The sequence below is a fragment of the Chelon labrosus genome (assembly GCF_963514085.1).
Source record: "Chelon labrosus genome assembly, chromosome: 7".
In the NCBI taxonomy this organism is placed as follows: domain Eukaryota; kingdom Metazoa; phylum Chordata; class Actinopteri; order Mugiliformes; family Mugilidae; genus Chelon; species Chelon labrosus.
In genome coordinates this window covers 5,707,710-5,721,437 of record NC_140343.1, presented here as the reverse complement: position 1 = coordinate 5,721,437, position 13,728 = coordinate 5,707,710, and the positions used below count along the sequence as shown (strand labels likewise).

At 40.8% G+C, this 13,728-nt stretch overlaps 2 protein-coding genes across 2 annotated transcripts; both read right to left on the bottom strand.

The window, feature by feature from the left end:
• Positions 1–697: 697 nt before the first annotated feature.
• LOC311490637 (interferon-induced protein 44-like) lies at positions 698–3,623 on the bottom strand. The gene is made up of 7 exons (XM_084548240.1): positions 3,112–3,623; positions 2,626–2,677; positions 2,137–2,332; positions 1,893–2,045; positions 1,627–1,798; positions 1,101–1,201; positions 698–1,014 (listed from the first exon to the last, which is right to left on the bottom strand). The coding sequence occupies exons 1-7, from the start codon at positions 3,581–3,583 to the stop codon at positions 817–819; spliced, it is 1,344 nt and encodes a 447-aa protein (XP_084404366.1). The 5' UTR covers positions 3,584–3,623; the 3' UTR covers positions 698–816.
• Positions 3,624–6,149: 2,526 nt separating this feature from the next.
• On the bottom strand, positions 6,150–12,030 carry LOC311490638 (interferon-induced protein 44-like; the record flags this gene model as incomplete). Its single annotated transcript, XM_084548241.1, has 7 exons — positions 6,150–6,384; positions 9,438–9,538; positions 9,716–9,887; positions 9,982–10,134; positions 10,226–10,421; positions 10,767–10,818; positions 11,559–12,030. 7 exons carry the CDS (start codon positions 12,028–12,030, stop codon positions 6,187–6,189), a joined length of 1,344 nt encoding a protein of 447 aa, XP_084404367.1. The 3' UTR covers positions 6,150–6,186.
• Positions 12,031–13,728: the final 1,698 nt, after the last annotated feature.

Sequence of the window (13,728 nt, the reverse complement as noted above, 5' to 3'; positions counted from 1 at the left end):
TAACATATTATTTTGACATTTCAGGGCTTTGTTATGACTTTTTTTCCAGTGATATTGATCTAAATAGTTTTCCATTCATCTGACAAGAAAAACGAGATTTGCCAGCTTCATTTTACGTCAGCAGAGTAATAACTTTAGATTTTACGACAAGCTGGGCCTCAGCTATGATTAAACTACACCAAATATTTCTCTTAGATTACATTCCTCTGGTGGATTAATGACATCACAATACTACACTTTAATATCACACACACTCGCACGCAAACTTTCTGAATACTAGTGGCTCAGTTAAACATGCAGCCTTTACATGTTTTCTTTCTTGTCTTATAGACAGTTGATGGCAGGTGAGCAGAGATCCAAGTAGTTATACTGTAGACAGGTATGTGCCACTCAGTCTACAGCCAGGAAAAGAATCACAGTGCAAGTCTTTCGTCAGCTTTTATTTGTGCGCTTGTCAGTTTCACTTTTGTTTCTGTAAGGGTTGTTCCTACGAGTCAGATTCAATAAACCAACATTAAGCAGAAGAAATAAAGGATGCTGATGACTCTTTATCGCAGAGTGTGAATATTTAGTCAAGTTGTTTGAGACATAAGATAAATGGGACAAACATGTGTCATCATCATAATCAACAATTGGGAATAAAGAATTATCAAACACAGTCTAGAGTTTAATGCACACTAACAACAACATATGTTAGATGTTCGTCCATTTTAGTAAGCAGGACCAGCTGAAAAACAGCACAAGGTTGACCTGGTTTACTTTAAAACCATAAACACAGACATAGAGATTTGAGTTGGTTCATGAAGAAACTTTTCATTACATAAGTGAACATGACGTATTGCTCCCTCTTTGGCCAAGGTCATCAAAGAAGTTATCAGCGAATCGAAGCATCTGATTGACGGCGCTGAGGAGCTGGATGTCACAGTTCACGTCCAACTCCAACTCTTTGCTATAGTTCTTGACAGGAACGACACAGGACAGTGGAACACCGACTCGAGCGCTGACCTGCTCCGCCTGGATCACAAAAAACAAGGTAGTAAATACTTTTCTAACTAAAAACCAGGTCAATTTTTTTCTCCATTAAACCCTGAAATCCTCACCAACTCCTTAATGTAAATACTCTTATAGATGTTTGTCACATCCTCTTTCACCAGAGGGCAGGCTTCGTCCACTTTAGTAAGCAGGACCAGCTGAGGAATCCCTGGAGACACCAGAACAGAAAAAAAAAAAAAAAAAAAAAATTGTTGCTTCCCACACCAAACACACTCACCTGATTTCCCCCACCTGTGAGTTAATTATATCTGCGTCCATACTGGTGCCCCCCGCCCCCCCCCCCCCCAGGTAAAATCCCAGAACTGCATGTAAATACATGAACAGTGATTTCAATTAACGAGAAATACAAAATATATAATGGCTCCAACAACTGCTTTTATTTCATTTGACCATTTGTATTTGGTACTGACCACTGCTTTAAGCACATCAACTCTGAAGACAAAATCTTCACTTGTTGCCTCATATCTCTCACCCACCCAGGTGCCATGGTAGCAAGATTATCATTGTTAATCACTTAGCCTGTCAGCATAGTGAATATCTTTATTCTTGGATAAGGGACTTAATTCTACTGACCCACTGAGTTGATCTGATTGCGGATGTCTTTCAGCTTCTTCTCCAGCTTTGCAGGCATGATGGAGATCTTGCTGGCATCAATGACGTAGGCTACACAGTGGATCTTGTCCTTGAGCTCTGGAGACTTGATATAGCCATAGGCCTCCGAATGCAGAGCAGCAGAAGGGTTGAACTGAGTTAAACATTTGAGGAGAAAGGAGGGGACAGTTGGAATTAACTAAAGTTAAATCAACGTGTCAAACATCTTTCTTGATTAAATACTGTACCTGATAACGGTCTGACAGATGACCTTTAACGGTGTTGCTGATGTCGTCTATATTAAGCCCCGCTCCATCACTTTCCTCCAGTCCCATGGTATCACATAAGATGATTGGTAGAGGTTTGCCTTCTCGTCCATCTTTCAAAGAGTAGGTGCGAAACTACCGGATACAAAGTGATGGAGTGACAGATTTGAATGATTTTCATTTTTAGATCACCATAAATAGAAATCATTAGCATGATGGCACTAACCTGTGTGGTGAGGCTGGTGGCAGAGCTGCCAGACATGGCCTGGCTGGTGACATGTCCTCTGAATACAGAGTTGACAGAGTTAAAGAAGCTGGACTTTCCAGCTCCAACTGGTCCAACGAGCAAAACTCGAACCTGGGACACAGAGCTGTCCGTGGGTTTGTAGGTTTTAATTTTCTCCATCAGCTCTGTCCTCTTCCTGTAGAAATGAGGAGATAAAGACTTTTTATCTTGTGGAGATGGTTTTGATTGTAACAGAGTTTTGATCATGGTCAGCTAACATATGATATTAGTAGTTGTGCTCCCAGGAAAACATGACAAACAATTTCATTGTATAATATTTTTAATAGACATCATCATAATATAAAATAATCATTACACTGAAATGATTAAAGTTTGTTTTCTTGCAGATAAAACATTTTATGGTTTATATATATTGTAGAAATGTAATGATTGTTAATGACGTTGTGCAGCATGGTAGCTCAGTCTTACTCCGATTTCCAGGTTATAGTCCTCCATGGATTCTCAAGTAGAGCGGGAACATCTGGAAAAAAATAAAAATAAATAATTTAATCAAAATGAATAACAATATTACAAAACCTATACAACCTGATTTTGTGTACAAATCACCAGTAGAATTTCATGTCATATTTTATCCTCGTTATGAGTTCCCAGCTTTAAATTGTGTTTTTAAACGTCCCAATTTTCCACTTTAGAGATACTAGAGGGAGGATATTCTTTTAAGTTAGGGGAAAATCCAAAGACAATAATAATGAAATATAAAACTAATATCTGCTCCTCACTACAATAATCTTTATATACTACTAAAGACAAAGTTAGTTGTTTGTTTCACATGTGCTTCACATAAACCTGAGGAGCTCAAATAGTGGGGGACTACAGGTTTTAGGGACGTAATGGTAATAACAAATGAACTGTGTCAGAGAACAGATTTGCAACAGCAAAGTATAGTGAACTTACCCTCCACCTGGTAGACTTCACACTCAGTCAGGTTCAGGTTATTTCCATGCATTTCTGCAGCATCAAAGGTGTAATGATATCCTGGACTACTATAAACTACAGCTTTGTTTCCATTGACTAGAACCAGTGCTTCTCCAAAATAAGGACCAGAGTTATTCATCATTTTCACTGCATATGCAGGTTGAATGACTGGATATTTGAAGAGATTTTCTCCTTTAAATGTGAAAAGAAAGGCCTGGTCATCATGGACGAACTGTCCAGACTGACTAAAAGGTTGTCTGGTGTAGCCTCCAAACACAAAGCCTGAGGCGTTATAGCCCACAGACACAGTGGGAGAGCGGTTGTCACATCTCTGGTGGAAGTCTGCACTGGTGTATCCATGGACGCTGGCCTTGTACAGCAGCCGTAGTCTGACCCTTCCCAGATGAGAGCAGATCGTTCTCTGCTGGTTCACTGTTAGCTGAGGGTTCATCGTGGACAGTTGTTCTGTTGAGCGTCTAAAGTATCCTGAACAAATATCTTGGAGTCTAAAAAACAACAAGACTGAATTTACTTTAGTTTAATACCATATCTAAAATAGTCGAAAGTACTTTAGATCCTCCTTTCTTTTCATGTGGTTTTCAGTTTCCATTTTTCAGAAACTTGCAAATAATTGCTACTATGACAAAGGATGACTAATTATTTCATAATGAGAGACCACTTACACCAATGTGATGAAAAAAGATAATCAATATGTAAGTCATTACAATATGACTGTTTTAACATATTATTATTATTTTTAGATTTTAGAGCTTTGTTATGACTTATTTTCCTAGTGATGCAAATAACCTTCCTTTCGTCTGACAAAAAGACAAGATTTACCACAGCTTCATTTTACATGACAGCAGACCAATAACTTTCAATGTCAAGCTGAGCCTCACCTATGATTAAACTACACCAAACATTTCTCCTACATTACTATGAATCTGACACATTTTAGAATATCATAAGGCTTGCTCCTGCAAGTCAGATTCAATAAACCAACAATAAGCAGAAGAAATAAAGGATACCGATGACTCTTTATTGCAGAGTGTGAATATTTAACTGAGTGGTTTGAGACTCATAAGATAAAAGGGACAAACGTGTCATCATCATAATCAACAATTAGGAATAAAGAATTATCAAACACAATCTAGAGCTTAATGCACACTAACAACAACAGCCTCAGTCAGTTTAGACGTCTTCTTCGTCTTCTGTAATATTTCTGGCAGATTTAACTCTGAACTTTGACAGAACAACTAAACACATGTTAGATGTTCGTCCATTTTAGTGAGCAGGACCAGCTGAAAAACAGCACAAGACCTTGCCTCCAAACTCACTAGACCTAAACTGATCAAGTATCTGTGGGATGATCCACAGAGGACCCTCCCCTCAACACACAGGACCTAAAGGCCCCCCACTAACAACATTCTGTTGTACGAGGGAGACCTACGCAATATAAAAGTGGTCATAATGGTATGTCTGATCGGTGTACATGTGAATAATTAGCATTAGCAATAATTAGAAAATCTGCCATCACAATATGAATCTGCAGTTCTCTTAGTGACTGTGCAGATACATACTTGAGGATATGCTGTCCTCTGAATACAGAGTCCACAGAGTTAGGGACAGTTCCTAACAAGACTCAACCAGTCTAGACAGACGTGCTGTTATTGGGACTTCCTTCGTTGGTCATGCCCTGACCACTTCTCTTAGTGAAAACACCTCAATCTATTATCAAAAAACAGCGATTACACCATGTAACCCAACATTCATATTATTTTTGGGGTACGTTATAGCGAGATAAACAAATTTTGAGAAAGTTTCTCATTTTGAAAAGTCACTATTTTGACACAATAACTTGTTTTGCCAAAGTTTCATTATGACTCGTGATCCCCTTTACGTTCCCGTTTTAGACTAACTGATGGATGAGACACATCCATGAACCAAACGTTTCTTCCACCATCACACTGATTTTAACACATTGTAGAAACATTTTCAAAATCTTAATATCGTGTCTCTGCTGGAATAAATCAGTGAGCAGATTTTAAATAAATGACATCACACTGCACATACATCACACAGAACAAACTCCCCAAGTATTACTGACAACGTTCAAACATACAGCCCTTTAATATTTACATTCTTACCTCCTCCTCTTCTGACTACAGAGATGAGAATAGTTATAGTCTTGGCAGGTGTGCAGATGTGTGCCAGTCAGTCTCCAGTCAGCACTAATGAAAGTGATGACAACAACATTTGCTTCCTAAATTCAACTCTTTCTCTTTCATTCGTGTGCCTAGTTCACTGTTTGCCCTGTAGTTTGAAACAACTTAACCCTTTATAGGGTGCTCACACAGTTAAATGGGGCAAATGTATGACATGTGAACAATCATTATAATCAACAGCTAAATATATGTAATAATAACAAGTTAGGAATAAAGAACTGTCAAACTGAAACTAAAGCATAAAGCACATTAACATGGACAATGAAGAACTCCCATTTCCAGTGTCTCACGTAAACCTACTCAGTGATGCAAGTCAGAGAAAGCAGATTCACATCTGAAGTCAGTCCATATTGACAAGATCCTCATCAATCAGTCAAGCTGTTTTCTGACTTGCATATATTGGTTTGTCAGAGCTAAAGAGACGAAGTACTGCAGCAACAAAACAGACCTAAGCAGAAAAAACAAGGAAGCCTCCGAGAAGAGTTTCTTGTAATCCAGATAAAAAAGGAAGTTTTGTACAGTTTAAACGCAACAGCGCATACAGAACTACTTGTTCTGGAAAGTCCCAGACTTGTGAAAGAAAAAGTTACTAAAGGAATTCACAACTCAAAGATAATTATTCTTATTCAGATAAAGTAAATATAATAGCTACATAACCTAGTCCAAATAATCTATGCCTGCCCTAAGTCACTTCTCTTCTTATAGTTCTCCCCACTAAGAAAAGCCATATGAATATCCACGAAAAAGATAACCAGTATGTTGTTGTGATTACTTTAAAACCATAAACACAGACATAGAGATTTGAGTTGGTTCATGAAGAAACTTTTCATTATATAAGTGAACATGATGTATTGCTCCATCTTTGGCTAAAGTCATCAAAGAAGTTATCAGCGAAGCGAAGCATCTGAATGACGGCACTGAGGAGCAGGATGTCGCAGTTCATGTCCAACTCCAACTCTTCGCTATAGTTCCTGACTGGAACGACACAGGACAGTGGAACACCGAGCCGATCGCTGACCTTCTCCGCCTGAGTGACAACAGACAACATGAGAAATACTTACACAAAATCCCCTTCTCTAACTCTGAATCAAAAAGTCAATTTTTCCATGGTATATATTTCCTCAACAATGTCCAGCCATTATCTTGGCCTTGGGGATCGCTTTTCAGCCAATTCCTTGTCAAGGCCTTTTTGGTAGCAACAGTCAATATTTTAAAGAGGTAAGTGACTTTCTTTTCAATTACTTCATCAGGTATAAGTCCCAGATATACAATCCATGGAACTCTGGGTACGTTTAGGTTTAAAATGTCCTCCATTATTTGAATGACATTGTTCCAAAATAATTGTATTCTTACGCATGATCAGAAGATATGGGAGTGCTTGCGGTCTACATGTCCACACCCGCTCCCACATTTCTGTTGTAACTGCTTATTCTATATGTGTGGGGTGATAAAAAGAGGTGTGTGTAAGAAGCTGCTCTGAGTTTTATCCTTGGTTTAGCGCATGCCCAAATAAATCTAGATATTAATTTGTTCCACGCGGAGAACTATCAGCATGGCATCTTACCACGACTGCTCTGGCCTCTGCTGGTCTACCAAGTGGCAATGACCACCGGTGAGGGCTACGAGAGGAAGGTCAGCCAGTACCTGTGCAGGTGGTTACGCCTACCTCAGAGCCTAAGCTCCATCGCCTTGTACAGAAGGAAGAACAAGCTGCAACTACCCTATGGTAGCCTCACGGAGGAGTTCATGGTTACCCGGGCAAGAGAGATATAGAGACTGAGATAAAGGTCTCCTCGGCTGGCATATAAGTAAGAACTGGCAGGAAGTGGAGGGTTCAAGATGCAGTTGACCAGGCTGAATCACATCTGCGACACAGTGTGCTGGTGGGCATGGTGGCATCAGGGCGGGCTGGGCTGGGCTTGGCAGCAACCCGATGGGAGCAGGCACTGGACCGAAAGATCTCGTGGGCAGAGCTTTGGAAGTTCGAGCCACATCGGATAAAGTTCCTTATCCAGTCGGTCTATGACGTCCTCCCCAGCCCGTCTAACCTTTACTGCTGGGGCTTGACAGAGACTCCAGCGTGCCTGAGAAGAGGATCCCTGGAACACATCATGAGTTGCTTCCCAAAAGCCCTGGGAGAGGGGTGCTACTGCTGGCACCATGACCAGGTGCTGAAGGTCATCGCTGAGGTCATCAGCTCAGGGATCATTAACAGCAGGCAGCAGCAACCGACAAAGCACCCCATTGCTTTTGTCAAGGCTGGGGAGAAGGTGCACCAGTGCTCAAGCCAAGCAGGGTGGCTTTTGACAACAGCTCGGGACTGGCAGCTGAAGGTGAACCTAGGGAGACAGCTAAAATTCCCAGTCACCATCGCAGAGACCTCACTCAGGCCAGACATAGTTCTTGTGTCGGAAACATTAAGGCAAGTGGCCATGCTGGAGTTGACTGTTCCCTGGGAAGGCCTACGAGAGGAAGAGGGCCAAGTACGAGGAGCTGACAATCATATGCCAAAGCAGGGGATGGAGAACCTGGTGCGATCCCAACGAAGTTGGGTGCAGAGGCTTCGCAGGCCAGTCATTCTGTAGGGCACTCAAGGGTTTGGGAGTGAGAGGGCTGCACAGGAAGAGAGCCATCAGGAAGATCTCGGAAGCCGCAGAGAAGGCATCTAGATGGCTGTGGATCAAGCGGGGTGATCCATGGACACAAGCTACTTAGACACAAGTCAGGGCCTGATCAACCTTGGCTGGGTCACCTGGGAGAGGGTGTATGATGTTGAAAGACCCGAAACACCCGATGACCCCAGGTCTCATCACTGATGATGTGTCTAAGTTTCATCGAGAGGTGTGTTTGAGAGGCTGTTCTGAGTTTTAGCCTCGGTTTAGTGCCTGCCCAAATGAATCTAGATATTAATTTGTTCCATGCGGAGAACTGGGATTCTGGGATCCTAACAGGGAGTAAGAGGAAGACATATAATATCTTGAGCAGTACATTCATTTTTATTAGCCCTATCCTCGAACTGAAATCCAAAATTAACGTTAACGGGTGATAATATCATTGCCAAACAGACCTATTTTGTGCTCCTCTGCTGCTATGTTAATCCCTTCCAGTTCATTATTTTGTCTGATATCCTGAGCTAACGGCTCAATAAATAACACAAAGGTTAAAGTTGCCTGTCAGAAAGCCATTGATCCTGAGCCTGGCAGTAGGGTTACTGTAAAGAGCTTTTATGCAACTAATAAATTGATTACTAAAGCCACATCCCTCCAATACTTTATAAAGAAAAGGCCAGCTAACTCTATTGAATGCATTCACGGCATCGAGGCTAATCAAGACTGCGCCAAGTTGTCTTTTATTAATTTGCTCTATAATATGTAGTGTGCGTCTGATATTGTCCTGCGTTTGTCTGCCCTTTCTGAACTCAGTTTGGTCTTCATTTATTAAGTCAGGAAGGAGATGTTCCAGCCTTTTAGAAATTATAGATGTGAATATTTTATAATCTATGTTTAGTATGGAGATCGGGCGATAAGATTCACACAGCTCTTTGTCTTTGCCTTCCTTTGGTATCACTGATATCACTGCTTCTTTCCATGGCCGCGGTATTTTAGCAAAGGTTCGAAATTACAAAGAAGGAATTAGACAGTGCTATCAGTAATTTGAAAACCAATAAGTGCCTAGGGAGTGATGGCTTCCCAAACAAGTGGTACAAGGTTTTTGCGGACATTACATTGGACACTTATGGACTCAATGGGGAATAGCACTAGCGTATCATAACAAAATATTGGCAAAATGAATGAGTTTTGTGGCAGATAATGCGTTATTTAGAGGCTGCGTTTAGGTGCCCCAGTCACTCCCACTATATGGATATACACGGATCTAAATATCGTCCGAACGACTCCAGGTGACACCAAAGTTATATGGGTGAGTAAACGATTGTATTTTATGCCAGAAATAAGGTCACTGACATATGCATCACATATAAGGTTGTCCCCCAGAAGAGAACACAGAACAGTAACAACCATAATTATTTTACAAAAGAAAACATAATACTTTCTAACTAAAAACCAACCCTAAAATCCTCACCATCTCTTTAACATAGGCACTGGTATAAATGTTTCTCAGGTCCTCTTTCACCAGAGGGCAGGCTTTGTCTACTTTAGTGAGCAGGACCAGCAGAGGAATCCCTGGAGACACCAGAACAGAAAGAACATTTACAGAATTAGGTCAGTTTTTACAAACTGGGCTGTAAAGTTTTGAGGTCTTACTTAACATTTCATATTTTTGTTGGAACTCAAATTAAATCTTGTACCTTGATGGTCATGATTACATTTTCAACATTAACATTAGAGAGTTCTACTGACCCATTGAGTTGATCTGTCTGCGAATGGCTTCCAGCTTCTCCTCCAGCTTTGCAGACATGATGGAGATCTTGCAAGCATCAATGACGTAGGCTACACAGTGGATCTTGTCCTTGAGCTTTGGAAACTTCAGATAGCCATAAGCTGCCGAATACATATCAGCAGAGGAGTTGAACTGAGTCACACATTTGAGGAGAAAGGAGGGGACAGTTGGAATTAACTAAAGTTAAATCATAGTGTCAAACATCCTTCTTGATTAAATACTGTACCTGATAACAGTCTGGCAGATGACCTTTAACAATGCTGCTGATGTCGTCTATACCAAGGCCCGCTCCTTTGCTTTCCTCCAGTCCCATGGTATCACATAAGATGATTGGTAGAGGTTTGCCTTCCCGCCCATCTTTCAGAGAGTAGGTGCGAAACTGCCGGATACAAAGTGATAGAGCGATAGATTTTAATGATTTTCATGTTTAAATCACCATAAATAGAAATCATTAGCATGAAGGTACTAACCTGTGTGGTGAGACTGGTGGCAGAGCTGCCAGTCATGGCCTGGTTGGTGACATGTCCTCTGAATACAGAGTTGACAGAGTTAAAGAAGCTGGACTTTCCAGCTCCAACTTGTCCAACGAGCAAAACTCGAACCTGGGTCACCGACATGTCCGTGGGTTTGTAGGTTTTAATTTTCTCCATCAGCTCTGTCCTCTTCCTGTAGAAATGAGGAGATAAAGACTTTTTTATCTTGTGGAGATGGTTTTGATTGTAACAGAGTTTTGATCATGGTCAGCTAACATATGATATTAGTAGTTGTGCTCCCAGGAAAACATGACAAACAATTTCATTGTATAATATTTTTAATAGACATCATCATAATCTAAAATGACCAGTATACTGTGTCCAGTCATACCACATGGAACAATTATCACATTGAAATGATTCAATAGTTAGTAATTATTATATATTATTATGTATTTATAAACTATTATAGTTTATGTATATTGTAGAAATGTAATGAACGTTAATGACATTGTGCAGCATGGTAGCTCAGTCTTACTCAGAGTTCCAGGTTATAGTCCTCCATGGATTCTCAAGTAGATTGGGAACATCTGAAAAACAAATATAATTTAATCTACATGAATAACAATATTACAAAACCTATACAACCTAATTTTTGTGATGGTTTAACATGTAACATGCGTACAAATCACCAGTAGAATTTCATGTCATATCTTATCCTCATTATGAGTTCCCAGCTTTAAATTGTGCTCACATCAACATTAAAGCTGTGATATAGACTGAGGTGCTTTAAAACCAAATTAATATAAACGTCCCACATTAACTTTTAGTCAGTGTTGTTAAATTTGATATTAATGTCCTGTGTTTAAAATTTTCACACTATCAACTCTACTCATTCAACAGATGTGTAAATATTTTCAGGCTGTGTGATGTGAATGCAGCAATAATAACTGTTTGAGCCTTCATGTTTCATATTTACATTTTTTATAATTTCATGTTCACTTTTAATAATTTTTCATATGCCCCAATTTTTGCTCAAACTCTAATTTTTGGTTAGAAATACTGGAGGGAGGATATTCTTTTAAGTGAAGGGACGATCCAAATACAATTATAAAGTTGTTGGTGGACTGGATTTTAATAAAATGAAATATAAAAAAATGTATATCTTCTTCTCACTATAATAATCTTTATGTACTACCAAAGACAAAGTTAGTTGTTTGTTTTATTTTAAGTATTTAAGCAATACTGAACAAAGAACTGGACTACAGATTTTAGGAACGTATTGATAATAACAAATGAACTCTGCAGTAACAAATTATAGTGAACTTACCCTCCACCTGGTAGACTTCACACTCAGTCAGGTTTACGTCATTTCCATGCATTTCTGCAGCGTTGAAGATGTAATATTTCCCTGGATTACTATAAACTACAGCTTTGTTACTATGGACTAGAGCCAATGCTTCTCCAAAATAAGGACCATAGTTATCCATCATTCTCACTGCATTTTCAGGTTTAGTGACTGGATATTTGAGGAGATTTTCTCCTTTGAGTGTGAAAAGAAAGGCCTGGTCATCATGGACGAACTGTCCAGACTGACTAAAGGGTTGCTTGGTGTAGCCTCCAAACACAAAGCCTGAGGCGTTATAGCCCACAGACACAGTGGGAGAGCGGTTGTCACATCTCTGGTGGAAGGCTGCACTGGTGTATCCATGGACGCTGGCCTTGTACAGCAGCCGTAGTCTGACCCTTCCCAGCTGAGAGCAGATTGTTCTCCGCTGGGTCACTTTGAGCCGACGTTTCATAGTGGACAGCTGTTCAACAGAGCATCAAAAGGATCCTGAACAAATATCTTGGAGTCTAAAAAGCAAAAACAACAATGCATGAAACAAAACAAAGAATAAGTGTTTTATGTTTCACCCAGTGTTCATTCAAAGAATTAATACCAACAAAATGAAACCCGTCATTCATTATACTGTGATAATCTGAATTTGAGTTTACTTCCTGCCTACACATTTGTGGATTAAAACTGGGTGAATCACACCCAAACATTAAGTTACTTTATATACCATGTGTTGTGACAATTGGTCAACTAACTGCTAGCATCCAGAGTATGACAACATTACACCCATCAGGCATAACATTATGACCACTGACAGGTCAAATGAATAACACGGCACCTGTTGGCGGGATATAATAGGCAGTAAGTGAACATTTTGTCCTCAAGGTTGATTTGTTGAAGGAGGAAAAATGGGCAGGATTTGATCGACTTTGATGAGGCCCAAATTGTGATAGCTAGGCAACTGGGTCAGAGCATCTCCAAGACTGCAGGTCTTGTGTGCTGTTCCCAGTCTGCAGTGCAGTATCTATCAAAACTGGTCCAGTGATGGAACAGAGGTGAACTAGCGACAGGGTCAAGGGCAGCCAATTCTCATTGATGCACGTGGGGAGCGAAGGCTGGCCCATGTGGTCCGCATCAACAGACGTATGGGGCTGCATATCCACGGACGTTGACCCCTGTCCACTGCCAAAAGTGCCAAAGATGGACCATGGAGCAATGGAAGAAGGTGGCCTTTCTGTGTGGAGTTTGCATGTTCTCCCTGTGTCTGCGTGGGTTCTCTCCAGGTACTCCAGCTTCCTCCCACCGTCCAAAGACATGCTGGTTAGGTTCATTGGTGATTCTAAATTGTCCGTAGGTGTGAGTGTGAATGGTTGTCTGTCTCTCTGTGTTAGCCCTGTGATAGACTGGAGACCTGTCCAGGGTGGACCCCGCCTCTCGCCCGATGACAGCTGGGATAGGCTCCAGCAGACCCCGCGACCCTTAACAGGAACAAGCAGTTACAGAAAATGAATGAATGAATCACATGGGTGGCCGAGTGCATCTGCTTCACTTCCCCGGGGAACACATGGCACCAGGATGCACTATGGGTGGAAGGCAAGCCAGCAGAAGCAATGTGATGCTTTGGGCAATGTTCTGTTGAGAAACCTTGGGTCCTACCGTCCAGGTGGACGTTACTTTGACTCATACCACCTTCCTAATCACTCATGCAGACAACGTCCACCCTATCATGGAAACGGTATTCCCTGATGGCTGCGGCCTCTTTCAGCAGGATAATATACCCTGATACAAAGCAACAATGGTTCATAGATGGTTTGAGGATAACAACGAGTTTGAGGTGTTGACTTGCGCTCCAAATTCCCCAGATCTCAATCCAATCGAGCATCTGTGGGATGTGTAAACAAGTCTGATCTATGGACGCCCCAACGCAATTTACAGGACTTAAAGGATCTGCTGCTAACATCTTGGTGCTAGATACCAGTTTTATTAGGAATATCTGTGAGTGTTGCCCATCAGTAACTTGCGTGACTAGGGTCTGTTAACAAACACATACTTGTGATTAGAGGAAACGGCTTTGATCAAAACAACAAACATGTGAGTCCAGCTGCTCGTTTCAAAAACATTTTTTTTTTTTTTTGGATATAATCTCTCCTATACTCTCCTA